Consider the following 20774-nt stretch of genomic DNA (forward strand, 5'->3'; position numbering starts at 1 on the left):
TTCCTGATATTGATTAAATGAAATTTATTGATTTTCAGAAACTCATATCCAGCTTGTGTGTTCTTTTAAAGAAATCATTAAGCTTCAGGTAACTGAGATTTTCTCCCATGTTTCTTCTAGCAGTTTTGTAGTTTCAGTTCTTACATTTACATCTGTGATCCATTTCAAGTTACTTTTTGTGTATAGTACTAGATATTGATCAAAGTTTACTTTTTTGCATATGGATATTTAGTTGAAAAACTATCCTTTCCACATGGAATTGTTTTCCATCTTTGTAGAAAGTCAGTTGTCCATATATGTGTAGGTTTGTTTCCTGGTTGTCTATTTTGTTTGATGAACATATTTATATATCTTGATGCCAAATACCACACTCCTGATTACTCTGTTTTAAGTCTTCAAATTACATAATGCTAGTCCTCCAACTTTGTTCTTTCTCAAAGTTCTTTTGGCTATTGTAGTTACTTTGCATTTTAATTTTAGAATTAATTTCATACGTATAAAAACAGCCTGCTTTGGAATTTGATTGAAATTGGGGAAATGACAGCTAAAGAATATCAAGTGTTTCCACACATGAACACAGATCTTTAATTTCCTGTAGGTTATCTTATTATTTTTAGTGTACAAGTCTTAATGCTTTTTTGGGTCATATTTTCCCTAAGTATATCCTATTTTTTGATGCTGTTGTAAATGGAATTTAAAATTTCATGTTCTGATTGTCTATTGCTTGAATATGAAAATACAATTGTTTTTAAAATAAACTTTGTATTTTAGAACACTTTTAGATTTACAAAAAAATTGTAAGGATACTACAGAGTTACTACATTCCTCATACCCAGTTTCCTCTGTTATTAACATCTTACATTAGCATGGCATATTTGTTACAATTAATGCAACAACATTGATACATTATTATTTAACTAAAGTCCCTACCTTATTCAGATTTCTTTCATTTTCCCCTAATGTCCTTTTTCTGTACCAGGGTCTGATCTGGGACACCATATTATATTTAGTTGTCATGTCTCCTTATGTTTCTCTTGGCTAAGACAGTCTCAGACTTCCCTTAGTTTTGATGACCTTTGCAGTTTTGAGGAGTACTAATCAGGTATTTGGTAGAATGCCTCTTAATTGGGGTTTGTCTAATGTTTTTCTCATGATTAGAGTGGGTAATATTTTTTTGAGAGAAAGATCACAGAGATAATATATATCCAGGGTATTATAAGTACATACTATCAATATGACTTATCACTGTTGATTTTGACCTTGATAACCTGGCAGACATAATGTTTGCCTTTCTGGAATGTCATATAATTTGTATCATACAGTGTATCACCTTTTCAGGCTGCTTCTTTCACTTAGCAGTGTTCATTGAAGGTCTATCCATGTCTTTTCATACTTTAATAGTTCATTTATTCTTAGCATTGAACAATATTCCATCATATGTTTGTACTACAGTGTTTAGTCATACACCTGTCAACGGATATCTTAGTTACTTCCAGTTTTTGGCAATTATGAATAAAGCTGCTATAAACTTTATTGTGCAAGTTATTTTTGTGGACATAAGTTCTCAAATCAGCCCAGTAAATACCTTGGAGCACAGTTGCTGAGTCATATGGTAAAACTATCTTTAGCTTTATTAGAAAGTGCCAACCTCTCTTCCTAAGTGACTGTACCATTTTGCATTTCTACCAGCAATTAATGAGTTTCTCTTGCTACACAGCCTTGTCAGCATTTGGCATAGTCAGATTTTGTATTTTAGACTTGATAGTAGGTGTATAGTGATAGCTCACTGTTTTATTTTTAATTCTCCAATGACAGATGATGTCATATATTTATTTGCCATCTGGATATCTTCTTTGGTGAGGTGTCTATTTAGATCTTTTGCCCATTTTTTCATTGTTTTACTTATTGTTGTATTAAAAATTTTTCGTATATTTTGGATACACATTCTTGTCAGATAGATATGTGCTTTGAAAATATATTCTCCCAGTCTGAGCTTTATATTTTCATTTGTTTTTAGCAGTGTTTTTTGCAGAGCAGGCATTTTAATTTTTGATAAAGTTTAACTTACTAACTTTTTCTTTCATGGATTGTGATTTTGGTCCTGTATTTAAAAACTCTTCATCAAACCCAAGGACACATATTTTTCTACTGTTTGCTTCTAGCAGTTGTGTAGTTTTGCATTTTGTACTTAAGGTCTGTGATCTATATTGAGTTAATTTTTGTGAACGATGTAAAGTCTGTATTTAGGTTCACTAATTTGCATAAGGTCATCCTAAATTTGTTCCAGCACCATTTGTTGAAAAACTGCCCTTTCTCTGTTGTCTTTGTTCTTTTTTTAAGTTCAGTTGCCTATATTTGTGTGGGCCTATATATGGGCTCTTCTTTCTGTTCCACTCATCTATTTTTGTTTATTCTTTTGCAAAACCATGCTGTCTGAAGGAGTTGCTATTACTTTGTCTTCTTCAATATTGTATTGGCTATTCTGGATCTTTTGCCTTTCCATGTAAGCTATAGAATCAGTTTATTGCTATCTACAAAATAACTTTCTGGGATTTTAATTGGGTTTGCATTGAATTTTAGATCAACTTGGGAAAAATTGGCATCTTATCAGTATGAAGTGTTTCAGTCCATTAATGTAGAATGTTTCTTCATTTATTTAGAATTTTGATAGCCTTCATCAGTATTCTCTACAGTTCTCTGCACATAGTGTGCATTAATTTTGGAGAGTTCTAGGACATTACTTTAAATATTTCTCATGTTTATTTTCTTCTTTTTTCTCCTTCTGGTATTTCAGTTATACCCACAGTTCTTGGATATTCTGTTCTATATGTTTTTTATTCTTTTATTTCTCATTGTATTTCCATTTGGGATGTTTTTATTGACCTGTATTCAAGCTCATTGTTTTATCCTTGACTTTGTCGAATCTACTGATCAGCCCATCAAGGGCACTTTTCATTTATGTCACAGTATTTTGTTTTTTTAGCTTTCTTTGTTATTCTCTCAGACTTTCTATCTCTCTGCTTTCATTATACACCTGTTACTGCATATTGTTTACTTTTTCCATTAGTGCCCCTAAGCAGTTAATCATAGTTACTTAAAATTTTCTGTTGGATACTTCCCATTCCATGCAATATCTGAGTCTGATTCTGACCCTTCATGGTTCTATTTTTGCTTGATTTTTCATGTCTTATAATTTTTTGTTGAGGGTGAATCAAATTATAGTGGGTATTGGTTAATTGAGGTTAAAGAGGCCTTTAATGTGAATGTTTATGTTACTTTGCTAGAGGAGTTGAGTTGTGTTCAGTGTTTGTTGTAGCTGTAGGTTCCAGAGGCTTCAGGTTCCTTGATTGTCCTGATTTTTTGTATCTCCTCTTGACTTTAGGTTCCCTACCTACTCCTCCTCAATAAGACTGCAACCTGAGCTTTTTCAGTTGTAATTCACTGTGATTATCCTGGAATCCTGTTAGTGTGCTTATTAGGAGAGGGGGAAGGAATATCCTATATAATAAAAGGCCAGCCACTATAAGCATAATGGCCAGAACGACCAGAGACCAGAACCACCACAGCCCCTTGCCCAGCTGGCCCCGCCCCCGAGTAAGCGGTTAGGGATGATCAGGCAGGCAGGCAGAGTGGTTAGGGGTGATCAGGTAGGCAGGCAAGTCGTTAGGGGCGATCAGGTAGGCAGAAGGTCCCTCACTAGGCTGGCCCTGCCCCCAAGCAAAGAAAGAGGGAGGCCCAGGCCACCAGTGGTGATGCTGTAATAGGTGTGCTACAGCTCAGCGATAGTCCCACAGAGGGAGGCCCAGACCAGCCAAGCCATTGCACTCCACACCTGTTGCCTGCAGAGGGAGGCCACCGGTGGCAGGAGGGAGGCAGCGCTACACAGATGGCAAGCAGTGACAGCAGTGGGAATGAAGCCAACTGCCTGCAGCCGGGGAAAGGAAAGCCCCAATAAGCCCTGATCTCAGGCCAGGCCTAGGGACCCTACCTAAGGGGTCCCAGATTGTGAGAGGGCGCAGGCCGGGCTGAGGGATCCTCCTGAGTGCACGAATTTTCATGCACCAGGCCTCTAGTCTTCTATATATATATATAAAAGGCTAATGTGCAAAGTGTTCCCTCAGGAGTTCAACTGGGAGAACAGGAGTTTGATTGTTTGCTATGACATGCGCTGACTACCAGGGGACGGCGTGAAACATGGCGGGCAACTGGCGGCAGTGACGGTGGGCTGCTGAGGAAGCAAGGGGAGGAGGAGGCAGGGACATGGGGAGGCGGGGGGAGGGAGGTAACCGCACAGTGGTAGCGTGTAGGTGGCGAGGGATGGAGGGAAGCGGGGAGGCAGGGAGGCAGGGAGCCCGATCGGCCCTGATTGCCGTTCAGGTCTAGGGACCCTACCCATTCATGAATTTTGTGCACTGGGCCTCTAGTGTTCTATAGTCATGTACTTTAAATCTCAGTCTTTTAGTGCATCTGTATCTCTGGACTCTGATATTACCTGTGTTTTTCAATGATATAACTTCATTAATTTGTTTGTTTATATATTTTTGTAACTACTTATGTGGAACCAGAAGGCTAGAGGTGATAGAGTGGAAGGAATACCCTTCCCCAGCTGGGATAAACTCTGATAAAGTTTTGTTCACTTGAAGAGTAAGCCTTATTATGGGGAATGCTCTGGGCATATTTTACAATAAATACTTTTTTCCTGTCAGAGACAAAAGCGATCCTTTTTCAGATCTTCACTGTGAAAATCAAGTGGGGTTCCTGAAGGTAAATATGGAGGCCCTCTAAGAATGTGGCCCCCAGTATCTTCTCCCTCTCATGTTAATGCACACTCAGCTTCCAGCACTGCATGAACATTATCATTTAAATGTTTCAATCATTTTTGATTTAAGAGGCTTCTGCTCCAGGTGAGCATACATCAGTTGTGACTCTCTGGATTTGCCTTTCTTCTCATATTTTAGGGTGCCAACACACTCTGCACCTCACTATCCTGATGTTTTCACAAAAAGTCTTTGATTTTCAGTTTAGTCATCTTTTTCTTCTTGTAACAATGGGGATGATGGCTTCTAAGTTTTTTACATGTCAGGGCTGAAACCAGAAGTTTTACAATTTATTTTTATATATTTATCTGGTATTCTATACCCTTGCTAAATTTACCTGTTAGTTCTAGTGGTCTTCTTGTAGATTCCATTTGATTTTTCTACACACTCAATTAGGTCATCTGCAAATAAAAACAATTTTATTTGTTCAATCTGCATGTTTTTTTGTTCTTTTCTTACCGGTTGTGCTGGCTAGAATATCAAGTTCACAGTTGAATAGAAATGAAGTGGACATTCTTCAGTATTTTCACATCCAAGGGGGAAGTGTTCAGACTCTCAGTAGTTAATGTGATATTAGCTGTACACCTTTCATCTTTCATAGATGACTTCTATCAGGTTGAAGAAGTTTTGTTCTATTCCTAAATTAATTAGAGTTTTTTGTTTATTTTTGTGTTTGTTTTTTTTTTTTCAGGAATGGATGTCCTTTGTCAAGTCAGGGTATATTATGATTTTTATAGATTTCTGGTCTCAGTTAACTAATATTTTGTTTAAGTTAACAAAGCTATTAAAGAGATTGTGAGAGGGTGCAGGCCAGGGGAATTAACCGACTAGATGCCCAGTACACAAAATATTTGCTACTAAAATACCTATATAGAAAGTTTATTTAAGCAGTATAGAAACACAAATACAGGCAGTCCTCGGGTTATGTTGGACTTGATGTACGTCGTTTTCACATCTATTTTTATAATTGAAATTGGCCAACAATTTGCCTTATTGGGGTTTTTAAAAATGAGAATTTGTTATCAAGTAATGTAAACCTTACGATAATCTTTCCAATTCATTTTGTTTTCTTTCAATACCTACAACCATCTATATAATATTGCAGTTTTAGTACTTAGCAGTGAAGCCATTTGAGTCTGAACTTTCTCTTTGAGGGAAGATTTTCCTTAATTAATGAATGAAGGAACATTTAGAAAATTCTTCTTATGCCATTCAGTACGTATTTTTTAAAATATATATTTTATTGATTTTACAGAGAGGAAGGGAGAGGGATAGAGAGTTAGAATCATCAATCAGCTGCCTCCTGCACACCTCCTACTGGGGATGTGCCCGCAACCAAGGTACATGCCCTTGACTGGAATCGAACTTGCGACCCTTCAGTCTGCAGGCCAACGCTCTATCCACTGAGCCAAACCAGTTAGGGCTCAGTATGTATTTTTTTGAGGCATGTGTCCATATTCTGAAAATTAGAAAACATAATGTTGTTTATGTTACATTATCCTTCAACATTCTAATGTCCACAGAATCTGTAGTGATTTCCTCTCTTTCTAGTCTGTTGTTTTTAATAATCTTTTCAAAGGACCAACATTTTGCTTTGGTGATCCTCCCTCTTGTTTGTTTTATTATTAACTTTTGTTCTTTATTATTATCTTTTATTTTCTTTTTTTCTAATTTCTTCAGATTAATACTTAACAGTATTACTTTTCAGGCTTTCTTTTTTCTCGTATGTATATTTAAGGCCATAAAATTTCCTCTGTTCATTTAATTTTTGGCCTAAAACCTGTATTTTTATACGCCCATATCTAATCTAGTAGATCCTGACTTCAAAATGTATCTGAAGCTGAGCATTTCTACCACTTCTGTTACAACCTTGCTGATATTAAAAGATATTTTGGTAGGTAGAGAATGCTAAAGGTTGGGAATTATTTTTATTTTAACACTTTGATAATACTCTGCCATTGTCTTCTGACTTTTATTCTTTCTGCTGAGAAGTCAGCTCCAAATTTATTTTTCAAATATCAATAGCTTATATTTTATAATGCACTCACATTTATCATACGTTTCCTATTTACTTATACAAAAAACAAAGAATTACAAAGAACCTACTAAGGAGCTGTAAAATCCAACTACATTCAATAGAGTTAAAATACTGTTCTCCATTTTGTCAATTAATGAGAAAATGACTAGTTTTATTCTATTTGTATACTCTACTTATTAAAAGTTGAGTCCTGAGAACAGTTCAAAACATGTCTAGATTTTAATATCTCTAAATTGAGTACATTTTCTAGGCCAAATCAGCCAAAATGAAGCGCATCCATTGCTGTTTGGGTTTCACTGCTGATAACAAAATCCCCAGGGTTTCAAAGCCAATATTCATTACAGTAGGTCCTTGGGTTACATCGGAGATCTGTTCCTATGACGCGACGTAACGCGATTTTCGCCGTAAGTCGGAACCCACCTACATAAGCACCTACGTCACACACATGGAGCACATACACAGCAGTAATGAAGTGAAACACTAAAAAAAAATTTAAAAGAAAGATAACAATTCCTGACCTTTACTTGTGGTAAATAAATTAAAAACTTAAAGCACATATGTACATACATCGAAATGACAGAACTTTTTTTTTTATAAATACTGTAAATGGTAGATGGCAACATAACCACAAAACGATGTACATCAAGTCCAACATAACCTGAGTACTGCCTGTATTTGTGTTTCTATACTGCTTAAATAAACTTTCTAAATAGGTATAGTATTTTAGTAGCAGAATTTTTCTGTTTGGGTTTCCATGTCAGATACATTAACACTTGTGAAAAGCTGGCATGTTTTCAGAATACTTCCTAGAAGCAGATTATAAACAAAAACAAACAAAAAAAGTTCGTGTTTCTGCACCTGTACATCAAACATCTCAAGGTCCAAGAAGTAAGAATTCTCCATACAGTTGAATGACTGACAGAGCTATCTATACTAATAATAGAGGAATATGCAAATTGTCTGGGACAACATCACAGTAACAGTAACGACCGAACAGCAGGCTGTGTGGGGCAACCAAGCTGGCAGGGGGGTTAGTGAGGGACAACCAAGTGACTAAAAAGCAGGCTGCATGGGGCAACCAGGCAGGCAGGGGAGTTAATGAGGGATGACCAAATGACTGAACAGCAGGTGCATGGGGCGACCAAGCTGGCAGTGGGGTTAGTGAGGGACAACCAAATGATTGAATAGCAGGCTGCATGGGGTGACCTGACCGGCAAGGAGGGCAGTTGGAGGCAACCAGGCCAGTGGTGGGGGGCAGTTGGGGGTGACCAGGCTGGCAGGGAGGGGGCAGTTAAGAGCGACCAGGCTGGCGGGGGGGGGGGCAGTTAGGGGCAATCAGGCAGGCAGGCAGGCAGGTGAACAGTTAGGAGCCAGCGGTCCCGGATTGTGAGAGGGATGTCCGAGGGGTCCCAGATTGGAGAGGGTGCAGGCTGGGCTGAGGGGGACCCTGCCCCCCCAACCCCGGTGCACGAATTTTGTGTACTGGGCTTCTAGTCTGTTAATAAAAAGTTAGTTTGGGTCTGTGTGTTCAGTGATTCCCAGATAGGTTTAATTTGAGTTTGGGTGTTTGAGCCTAAAAAAGATTTCAATATTAAAATCTATTCCAGGTAACATGATATCCTATCTAATAAAGAGATGATATGCAAATTGACCATCACTCCAACACACAACATGGCCGCCCCCATGTGGACATCAGATGGCTGCCATAAAATGGCCGGCAGGGGAGGGCAGTTGTGGGCAACCAGGCCTTCAGGGGAGAGCAGTGGGGGGGGGGGGACCAGGCCTGCAGGGGAGGGAAGTAGGGGGGAACCAGGTATGCAGGGGAGGGCAGTTGGGGGGGACCAGGCCTGCTGGAGAAGGCACTTGGGGGCAACCAGGCCGGCAGGGAAGGGCAGTTACGGGTGACCAGGCTGGCAAGGGAGAGCAATTAGGGGTGACTGAGCTAGCAAGGAAGGGCAGTTAGGGGTGACCAGACCAGCAGGGGAGAAGTTATGCATTGATCAGGCTTGTAGGGGAGCAATTAGGGGGTGATCAGGCAGGCAGGCAGGCAAGTGGTTGGAAGCCAGCAGTCCTGGATTCTGAGAGGGATGTCTGACTGCCCATTTAGGTGGAATCGGGCCTAAACGGGCAGTCAGACATCTCTTGAGGGGTGCCAGGTTGGAGAGGGTGCAGGCTGGGCTAAGGGACACACACAAACACCGTGCACAAATTTCATGCACCAGGCCTCTAGTTTTGTGTAAAAAATCCAAAAGAACTTACCACAAAAATCTGGAGCTTATAAACAGTAATAACAAGGTTGTAGGATGCAAGGTTAATATACAAGGTCAATTGCTTTCCAATACCAGCAGTGAAGAACTGGAATTTGAAATTTAAGACAATATCATTTATATTAGCACCCCCCAAAGAATTAAGTATAAATCTAACAAACTATGTGTAAAATCTCTGTAAAACTATAAAATTCTTATGGATAAAATCAAAGAACTAAATAAATTATAGATATTTCGTATTTATGGGTAGGAAAACTCAGTATTGTCATGATGAACAACTAGACATCCATGTGCAAAAATAATAACTCTTAGACACAGTTATCATACCCTTCAAATTAACTCAAAATGCACCATAGACCTAAAGGAAATGCAAAACTTTAAAATTTATTGAAGATAATATAGGAGATGAGATTGGGCATGGTGATGACTCAATACAATACTAAAGGCACAATCCATGAAAAAAATAAACTGTACTCCATTACAATTAATGTTTTGTTTTGTTCTTGCTCTGCAAATGAAAATGAAAAGACAAGCCACAGACTGGGAGAAAATACTCATAGAAAATACATTGAATAAAAGACTGTTACTTAAAATATATTTTTTTAAAACCTTGAGAACCAAGATGGCAGTGTAGGTAAATGTGGTACTTGCTGCTTCCCACAGGCACATCAAAATTACAACTAAAATACAGAACAACCATCATTCAAAATTACCTGAAATCTGCCCTAACTGGTTTGGCTCAGTGGATAGAGTATCGGCCTGTGGACTGAGGGGTCCCAGGTTTGATTCCGGCCAAGGGCATGTACCTTGGTTGCGGGCACATCCCCAGCAGAGGATGTGCAGGAGGCAGCTGATCAATGTTTCTCTCTCATCCATGTTTCTAACTCTCTATCCCTCTCCCTTCCTCTCTGTAAAAAAAAAATTAATTAAAAAAAATAATAAATTACCTGAAATCTGGTTGAATGTAAGTTCTACAACTAGAGAATTAAAGAAGAAAGCACACTGAGACTGGTAGGAGTGGCAGAGGCACAGAACGGGTTGGTCCGACAGCCATGTGTGGCATGTTTTTAATTAGAAGGAATATCACAGCTGCGGATGCCTCCTATGAGGAGCAAGGGGTCCCAGCACCACACCATACCCCTCAACCCAGGTTTCCAATGCTGGAAAGAAGTCCCAGTAACTTCAGGCTATAAAACCTGAAGTGAGGATTGTATGGTCTGAAGCTGCCTACTGGGTGCACTGGCTATGGGGCCTCCCAGGAGGTGCAAAGTCAGCCACTGCCTGGGAGCACTCAGCACAAACTGCAGAGCAATCTCAGATGGCTGCTACTTGTGTTTGGTTTGGAAGTGCCCAGGCAAAGCCAAGCTGTCTTGGGCCTATTATTGATAGACTAGAGACCTGGTGCATGAAAATTCGTGCACTCGGGATGGGGGGAGCGGGCGTCCCTCAGCCCAGCCTGCATCCTCTCGTAGTTCAGGAGCCCTCAGGGGATGTCTGACTAACAGCTGCCTCCCTCTGCAGGAGGCGACCAAGTGGGCTGATCAGGGGACAGCGCCTGCCCGGCGAGCGGCCAGACCTGCCTCTTTGATTACCCCTCCGCCGTAGCTGGTTGCCACCACCCCTGATCACTGTCCCCTCCCTCTGCCCGCTGGCACACGCCTTGGCTGACCTGGCGCTGCCTCCTCTCCAGCTCTGCCCCCTCGCCGACCAGTTGTTCCGCCATTTGGTCAATTTGCATAGTTATACTTTTATTATATAGGATATGGGGTATGCTGATGCCAGCTGCTGCTTGTTTGAGAGATTTTTGGAAAATCTGAAGCCTGAGCCAGGACAGGTCATTCATTTGGAAAAGTGTGGGTGGAGCTGCAAATTAGAAGGGGTAGGGTCTTGGAATCACCAGGATGGAGCATACAGCATGAGCCAGGTTTATGGAAACTCAGATATGGCTGCCAGTAAGCTCTGTGATGAGGGAGGTCTCAGCATAGGAACAATGACACCTACGAGCTCCCCTGTCTTGGAAAAAGCTGCCCCCCAGTTCTTGTTCCAATGCCAGACAATCCAGTTCCTTCCCATATGTCCCTGGACACCCACCCACCCCCCACCCACCCCACCCCCGCCCCAAGCTGCTGCCCTAGTGCTGGACCTCAGAGGGAGGGAGGGAGTCTGAGTAAGTTTGTACACCAACCCTTTAAGACAGTGGTTCTCAACCTTGGCTGCACATTAGAATCACCTGGGAATCTTTTTAAAATCCTGATTTCTGGGCCTCATCCTCTGGAAATTCTGTTTCTTTGTTACTAATGTTGTGGCCTCACCCCATAACAAAGAAACAGAATTTCCAGAGGATGAAGCCCAGAAATCAGGATTTTAAAAAGATTCCCAGGTGATTCTAATGTGCAGCCAAGGTTGAGAACCACTGCTTTAAGAGGAACTACCTGGGTCTCCAGCAGCCTCCATGTCACTGAGCCACAATCTCCACTAGTTTTTATAGCCTGAAGTTATGGGCACTTCTCTTCCTTGCTCTGGAACCCTAAGCTGGGGGATCTGGAGTGGGACTCATACCCCTTGCTCCTCATGAGAGGCCTCTGCAGCTGTGATATCCCTCCCAATGAAAAAACACAAACACCACACATCAGTGTCAGACCAGCCTGCTCACTCATCCACCCCTCCTATCAATCTCAGTGTGCTTTCTTCTTTACTTCTCTAGTTGGACTTCCATTCAGCCAGATTTCAGGTGGTTCTGAATGATGCTTATTCTGTATTTTAGTTGTAATTTTGATGTGGTTGTGAAAGGCAGCGAGTAATGGCATTTACCTACACCACCATCTTGGTTCTCCCAATTCCCTTAATATTAGTGTTCAAGTTTTTCATTGATGTTTCTTTAGTCTACGATTTTATATATTATGTTAGCTGTTATTTCTTTGACTATTGCAGTGGTTCTCAACCTTCTGGCTCTTTAAATACAGTTCCTCATGTTGTGACCCAACCATAAAATTATTTTCATTGCTACTTCATAACTGTAATGTTGCTACTGTTATGAATCATAATGTAAATATCTGATATGCAGGATGGTCTTAGGCAACACCTGTGAAAGAGTTATTCGACCGCCAAAGGGGTCGTGACCCACAGGTTGAGAACCACTGGACTATTGTGTTTATTCTTTCCTTCTGGTATTTTGATTGGGTGAATATTGAACCTTCTCATTCTGTTTTTTAATGGCATTTAACCCCTCTCTTTTATATATTTCCTATGCTCTATCATAGATAATTTCCACTGATCTGCTTTTTTTCCACGTACTAATTATCTCTTCCATTGTGTCTGTTGTGTTCTTAAACTTGTCTATTTATGTGTTTTTTAATTGTTTCAGTTATTTTAGTTTAATTTTTTGAAGTTCTCTTTAAAATCTTTTGGTACTTTTTCCTTTTTATGATGTATTCTATTGCTTATTTTATGTCTCACTATTTAAACATAACTATTTTTTTTTATCCTTACCCAAGGACATATTCATTGATTTTTATTTTTTATTTTTTATTTTTTTAATTAAATCTTTATTGTTCAGATTATTAGAGTTGTTCCTCTTTTTTCCCCCCTTAACTCCCCTCCTCCCAGTTCCCACCCCACCCTCCGCCCTCACTCCCCACCCACTGTCCTCATCCATAGGTGCACGATTTTTGTCCAGTCTCTTCCCGCATCTCCCACACCCCTTTCCCCCCAAGAATAGTCAATCCATTCCCTTTCTGTGTCCCTGATTCTATTATAATCATCAGTTCATTCTGTTCATCATATTATTTATACCTTGATTCTTAGATTCACTTGTTGATAGATGCGTATTTGTTGTTCATAATTTGTATCTTTACCTTTTTTTTCTTCTTCCTCTTCTTAAAGGATACCTTTCAGCATTTCATATAATACTGGTTTGGTGGTGATGAACTCCTTTAGCTTTTCCTTATCTGTGAAGCTCTTTATCTGACCTTCAATTCTGAATAATAGCTTTGCTGGATAAAGTAATCTTGGTTGTAGGTTCTTGGCATTCATCACTTTGAATATTTCTTGCCACTCCCTTCTGGCTTGCAAAGTTTCTGTTGAGAAATCAGCTGACAGTCGTATGGGTATTCCCTTGTAGGTAACTGAGTTTCTTTCTCTTGCTGCTTTTAAGATTCTCTCTTTGTCTTTAGCCCTTGGCATTTTAATTATGATGTGTCTTGGTGTGGTCCTCTTTGAGTTCCTTTTGTTTGGGGTTCTCTGTGCTTCCAGGACTTGTAAGTCTATTTCTTTCACCAGGTAGGGGAAGTTTTCTGTCATTATTTCTTCAAATAGGTTTTCAATATCTTTCTCTCTCTCATATTCTGGCACCCCTATAATGCTGATGTTGGTACTCTTGAAGCTGTCCCAAAGGCTCCTTACACTGTCTTCGTATTTTCGGATTCTTTTTTCATTTTGCTTTTCCAGTTGGGTGTTTTTTGCTTCTTCGCATTTCAAATCTTTGACTTGATTCTTGCGCTCCTCTGGTCTGCTGTTGGGAGTCTGTATAATATTCTTTATTTCAGTCAGTGTATGTTTAATTTCTAGTTGGTTCTTTATCACAACATCGAGAGTCTCATTAGATTTCTTGAGGATCTCACTATATTTATCGGCGGTCTCACCAGTCTTTTCGAGGGCCTTACTAAATTTATCGGCAGTCTCACCAGTCTTTTTCTAGGACCTTACTAAATTTATCGGTGGTCTCACCAGTGTTTTCGAGGGCCTTACTAAATTTATTGGCGGCTTCTAGACAGTTGTTGAAAGACCTTAAAAGTGTGGTTTTGAACTCTATTTGCTCCATTTCTGTCATTTCTGTCCTGTTTTTTTCTCTCCGCATTTTTTATGCTTTCTTGGTGCACCCCCTTGTGGTCTTTGTGCGCAGTCTTGTTGTAGTTAAGCCTTGATTGTTGTAGGTAAAACTGGGGGGATTTGACCTCCAGGCCAACTGGCTGTGAGAATCAGCTGTGTCTGCAGTGGGAGTACTTTTGTGCTGGATCTCTAAGGTGGTGCTAATCTAGCCTTTGCCTAAGGCTATCCCACAAATGCCTCTGTGCAGGGCTTGGGCAGGGCGGGTCCCAGGGGATCAACAGGGCAGGTGGAGCGAGCAGTTATGGCTGCTCTCAGTCCCGTCCCCAGAGGCTCTGCCTCTCAGTGTCCCAGCAACCGCTTCAAACCTCGGAGAGAAATCTGCCCTCGAGTTCCAATGGATGCCAGACAGTCCCGCTTCTCCTATTTGAGTCTGGTTCCCCAGAGACTAACCCAGAACTGGAGCTCAGAGCCTGAGACTCCCTCCCAATTAAAACAGACAACCGCGCCCTCAGCCGCCAGCCCGCTCCGCATGCACCTCTGCACCTTTGTATTTTCTGCACTGTGCCTCCTCTGAGTCTCGGTATGCTTTTCTCTTTCCTTCTAGTTGTAGAATTTCCCCTCAGCCAGCCTTCCTGTGGTTCTGGGTGATGTCCGTTCCATCTTTTAGTTGTATTTTTGAAGTGGTTGTGCGAGGCAGCAATCTCCGGTGTTTATCTATGCCGCCATCTTGGTTTCTCCTCATTGATTTTTAGAGAGGGGAAGGGAGAGGGAGCTTGAGATAGAGAAGTTGGGAGAGAGAGACATTAATGTGAGAGAGAAACATTGATGTCAGAGAGAAACATCAATTGCTTGCCATCCTGTACGCGCCCCAACTGGGATCAAACCCTCAACCTATGTATGTGTCCCGACCAGAAATTGAACCCACAGCCATTCAGTCCATGGGACAACATAGGTCAGGGCAACACAAGTATTCTTAACTTTCTATTTGAGAACACTACAATCTGAAATCCTGGGGGATCTAATTTAGTTTGACTCTCACTAAGTTTGGGCTAATACTTAAAGTGTTTTTAAAATTTGAACTGTCAGCTGACTTTCAACACGCATTTATCTGAGGTTTAGTTCTTAGCCTGGATTGAGGGTAAAGTGAAGTTTTGTGTTTATTTCTGTCAAGTGCTCTAGATTATATATATGACCATCCTAGAACCAGATTTTATTTTGATGTTTTATCTTGAGACTCTTACCATTTGCAACGTCATGGATGGAACTGGAGAGCATTATGCTAAGTGAAATAAGCCAGTCAATGAAGGAAACATACCACATGATCTCACTCATTCATGGATAATAGAGACCATTATAAACTTTTGAACAATAATAGATACAGAGGCAGAGCTGCCTCAAACAGATTGTCAAACTGCAGCGGGAAGGCCGGAGAGGGTTGGGGGGCAGGAGGTAGGGGGGTAAGAGATCAACTAAAGGACTTGTATGCATGCATATAAGCATAACCAGTGGCCATAAGACATTGGGGGATAGGGGAGGCTAGGGGACTGTCTAGGGCGGGGGGATAAAATGACACATATGTAATACCCTTTGTAATACTTTAAGCAATAAAAAAATAAAATAAAATAAAATAAAAATAAAAATAAAAAAAGAATTCCCAAGGAACACTTTTAGTTGTTATTATTACCCTAAGCATAGCAGTGGTTGGTTGACAAGCTGATTTTGTCTAGTCCAGCCGTGGGCAAACTACGGCCTGCAGGCCGGATCCGGCCCGTTTGAAATGAATAAAACTAAAAAAAAAAAAAAAAGACTGTACCCTTTTATGTAATGATGTTTACTTTGAATTTATATTAGTTCACACAAACACTCCATCCATGCTTTTGTTCCGGCCCTCCGGTCCAGTTGTGGCCCTCGAGTCAAAAAGTTTGCCCACCCCTGGTCTAGTCTGACCTTATCACTTACAGTCCTCAGTGGGGTGGCCTTAGTTCTAATTCTTGTGTTGCAGGCATCTCTATGGTCTCATCTTTTGTTTCTGAATTAAAACACAAGACCCTAGACTACTGATGTTGCAGAATTTACCAGGCGACTGGGAAATACACGAGTGCTCGGAGATTCAGGAAAAACCCTTTATTTAAAGCAGCGCTGCTGGCTCAGGGGATTTGAAGATCCAAAGCCTAAACAACTTATACAATGAGATTATTCCTTATATATATTTCTAAATTCTTTATTTCCTTACTTCCCAGCTTTTGCAGCCCTACCTAAGTTAGAATGGGGAAGTGAGATTAAGGCTAAAGGCCTGGCCTGGGTGGTGCTAGTGACCTCCCCTCTGGCTAAGCTGTTAAATTCTTGGTTGTAGCCCTTGTAAACTGGGAGTATTTAGGAAAACAGATTATCGCCTAAGGAAGGGGCAGTGACTTAATTATAGGCTAAGAAGAATGTGCACTAGACATTGGTCAATGGCACAGATTCAGATTGCTACCCCCCCCCCCCAACTCCCCCGCAGGTTGCCCCCTATATTCCTCCTCACTGGGACAGGCAAACCCCAATCATATCTAGCATAACATCAATTCATAGTCTTATGGCTCTAATTTGGCTCCAGGGGGCTTCCCTTACAATTTCTTACAAGTTTAGCCACACATTTAAAAGGATGCTTCTTTATATTAGAAGACTTTCAGATTATCTAGTCTCCATAATGCCATAAATTATATATTCTGTTTAGTTCTTTATTGACTGAATTCAGTGAAGGCAAGACTGATGTCCACCAAGTTCACTATAGGTTCCTCAACATCTACTTCCTGATATATATATTAGCCATTTAGTAAATGTGGAATGAATGAAATGCTGTTCAGTATAGATTTATTTATAATAGTGAAAAACTGAAATGAATCTAAATGCCTAATAGTAGGAAAATACTGAAGTAAATGTTTATATTTACTTAAAAGTAAATGGCTATTGCTCATATAATATTTTTTAGGCAGAAAATGATGATTTGGAGGACTGTGTTATAGATTGAAAGTTATTAAAGATTACATGTAAGTGAAAAAATCAGATTAAATTTTTTGAATTTATATTATGGTAACTTTAAAATATTATAACACTGGATATGAAAAATATGGGAAAACACTGAATAATGAACACCAAAATGCTAATAGCAGTTTATGTTGGAGTGGTGGATTGAGGGTCCCTTTTTACCCTTTATTCTTTAAACTTCCTATAATGTGGCTTTAGGAAGATACTAAAAAGAAAAAGTTTATTAGTGTTCTTAAAAATTTTTAGATTTAAATACACTAAGACGTTGATTAAAACATAAAAATTTCAAAATTAGTTTTTATTATTAAAATGTTTACAGAGTTTTATATGAAAATACAGAAAAAGACCTTTCTGATACTCAGCGACACCTTGCTAAGAAAAAATATGAGCTTCAGCTTACTCAGGAGAAAATTATGTGCTTGGATGAAAAAATTGGTGAGTTTTTTTCCCCTAATATTACATTTTCATTAGGTCTGGTAGAAAAAAGTTTTCTTCTCTCAGTTATAATATAGATAAACTTGGAGATAGGCCCCTAAATTAAAAATATATGAATAAACCATGAAAAAATATGTTTTTCATTGATAGTAAACTTTTTACTTATATTTAGGACCATAAATACTTAGACATGACTTCAAATTTTTCAGTGAAGAAAAAGCTAAACAAAGCAGCAATACTTCATAATTTATTATGGTCACTTTTAAAATGACAAGTTTTTATGTGATATTAAGCTACTGTAATGAAACAGAGTTCACATATATATTACTTTTGTTAGAAAGTGTTCATGTATTTGGCTATATCTATGATATTTCTTGGATTTATAGAGAAAATTATTTTTATAAATTCTCCTACTTATGTTACTTGCCAGTGATCTCTATGAAAATATGGTCATAATTTACTCATTTTTAAAACTGTTAAGTAAAATTTTGATTAAGACTAGAGCAGAGCCCATTTTAAAACGGAATATTGTTAACATTAGCTGTAATGTAGTTCAAATCGGGCATAAACAATTAGGTGAGTGGAGGTGTTTTTATTGAGATTGGAAATATTAAAAGATAAATATTAAAGGGGATATTAAAGAACTCATTTTGAATATTGTAAGTCCAAGGGAAAATGTAAGGTAAGCAGTTAAATAGATAAGTTTTTATCTCAGAAGTAAAACCTAAGCTAAAGATTTACATTTGGGACACATCAGCAAATAAATGATATTAAAACCAAGAATGAAGAGAAGAGGATCCAGGGCTAAAAAGCCAAAGAATTAGGAAGAAAATCCATCAGTGAGTGTTTTTTGTTTTGTTTAGTTTTTGAGGAGGCAAGCAAGCAAAATGTTTTAAGAAGGAGGGTAGTATCAACTATCAGATACTTTCGAGAAGCTAAGTAAGATGGGGATGAAGAAATGTTGATTGGATTTGGTACTTTGAAGGTGTTGGGAACACTGACGAAGTTTGGATAGAGTGTTGGACGTGGAGATGGGATAGGCGGAGGAATAAATGTAAGATTATCTGAATATGCAATCATAAAGCATTTTTAATCAACATAATGTTTTCAGTTCAAGTGCATTGAAATACTTTTCAAAGTAATTTTTCCTATATTACATTCAATGCCTAAAAATAAGTATAGTACCCCAAATAAAAACATGGCTTTTGTTGTGATTAAAACCTAAGATGAATCTTGAAATTCTAAATGACTCACAAATGTAAAAGTACAATTAACACATTTGAATAAGAAAACCAAAGGAAAGCTCTAAATTACAAGTTCTCAAAGTAGATTTACATGCCTGGTGGGGTGGGGGGCAGACTGTAGGTGGGAGTAGAGACAGGAGAGAATAGAAGTCTGTTAAGAAGTTTGGCTACCAAGTGTAGCAGAAAAATGGGGTAGTAGCTTGAGTGGAATGTGAGGTAGAGGGTATTTTTAAAATCTAGGAACTCCTAGAACTTTGTCAGAGCTTTCGTTATTTTATGCCAATGGGAATGAACTCGTCTATCAAAACATGTGTTTGTCTGAAAGATAGTAGCCTGGAAAAGGGAATTATCTATTCTCAGGTACTTTAGATCATCCTCTTGGCATGGGATAGTGCCTCTCTTATGCTGCCCTGGATGGTCGTTGGCAGGTGTCGTGTGAGACTCCCTCCAAGTTCTGCGTGGAGTAGGGTTCGGTATCTGAAAGAGGAGCCGCACAACAAATGAGAGAAAAAGACATGAGATGAGTTTGCAATATTGGGGGACCAGGAGGCAAGTCCCGAAGGACTTCCTCCATGCTCAGGCCTCACCAAGCTTTTATTGATCTGGGATGCACCCATAGCATAGCCCTTAGGCAGGTGACCCCCTGCAACAGGCAGACTAGCCCATCAGCAAGGATTTACATAATAATAAATGGGGGAGTAGTTTCAGCTACCACTGTCTGGACAAACAGAGGTGGCGCCTAGCTCCCACCTTTGCTAGGGCTTCAAAGGCACCCAGCCTTGGGGGGGTGGGGGGGGCAGGAGCGGTTCTCTGTCTATGCTTATCAGATAGTGAAGGCAATAAACAGTTTCCCACAGGCAGGAAGTAACCTAGAGGTCCAGTCTAGCAGAGCTTCCCTAGTAGGGCTCTAGACCAGAGGTTCTCAGACTTGGGTGTGGTCAGAACCCCCTGGAGGGCTAGTGCAGACCACTGGGGTCAGCTCGTGGAGTAGCAGATGGCCAGGGCTCTTGTGTCTTTTCCAGTTTGCTCAGGTGGGTCTCAAGCTGTTGTGCACTAGATCACATGGGCGGGTGCTTGTTAAGACATAATTGCTCTGCCCAGTCAGAATTTCTAATTCAGTAGGGCTGGGGTTCCCAGGTGATGCTGATGGTGCTGGTGGGAAACCACAGTTTGAGAACCAATTGCATAGCAGTCATTTAGGCGTTCAGCATTGACATTGGCTTGTCAGTGTTTCCACAATCAAATCAGACGTCCTGGGATGATTTTTTTTCCAGGAATTTTTAGGAAAAATTTAGAGAGATCAGAGTAGAAGACATTTGACTCTGAACATGACTTAATTGAATATTTTATTAAGATCTGTTACCAACTTATATACAACAATGATTCTAGTTCAGAGAGAGGGGGGAAATTGGGGGGGGGGGGAGAATGCTGGTTTCAGTATTCCACCCAACTTCATCCACCTACAGTCTGCCCCCCACCCCACCAGGCATGTAAATCTACTTTGAGAACTTGTAATTTAGAGCTTTCCCTTGATATTCTTATACAAATGTGTTAATTGTGCTTTTACATTTGTGAGTCATTTAGAATTTCAAGATTCATCTTACGTTTTAATCACAACAAAAGCCATGTTTTTATTTGGGGTACTATACTTATTTTTAGGCATTGAATGTAATATAGGAAAAATTACTTTGAAAAGTATTTCAATGCACTTGAACTGAAAAAATTATCTTGATTAAAAATGCCTTTATGATTACATATTTAGATAATTTTACAAGGCAGAGTATTGCCCAGCGAGAAGAAATCAGCATTCTTGGTGCAACACTCAACGATCTGGTTAAAGAAAAGGAATGCCTGCAAGCATGCTTGGATAAAAAGTCTGAGAACATTGCATCCCTTGGAGAGAGTTTGGCCATGAAAGTATGTTCTGAGAACTGTGGTTTAAAAGAAGTGTTTGCACTGGAATCTGAATAAAATAATAGGATTCTCTCAAATTTTTTTCTAGAGAGCTGAAACTTTAAAATGTGATTTTGAAATATTTTAGAATAGTCTTCAAAATGTGTTCTTTCTCTCATCAATGTGTGGTTAACATGCGCTGACAAGAACTAATTCAAATATCAAA

The 20774-nt window shown here is 39.6% G+C and overlaps 1 protein-coding gene across 1 annotated transcript in view; it reads left to right on the top strand.

The window, feature by feature from the left end:
• The window catches only part of LOC308525816 (testis-specific gene 10 protein-like), a gene marked incomplete at its 3' end in the record, with an annotated part of 115002 nt that overhangs the window by 42952 nt on the left and 51276 nt on the right, over positions 1-20774 (top strand). The window contains exons 9-10 of the mRNA XM_081100663.1: positions 17296-17411; positions 20418-20572. Of these exons, the coding sequence (XP_080956789.1) occupies positions 17296-17411; positions 20418-20572 (271 nt within the window). The remainder of the gene's footprint in view (positions 1-17295; positions 17412-20417; positions 20573-20774) is intronic.

The sequence above is a fragment of the Myotis nattereri genome, assembly GCF_964212035.1.
Source record: "Myotis nattereri genome assembly, chromosome: 10".
Classification (NCBI taxonomy): domain Eukaryota; kingdom Metazoa; phylum Chordata; class Mammalia; order Chiroptera; family Vespertilionidae; genus Myotis; species Myotis nattereri.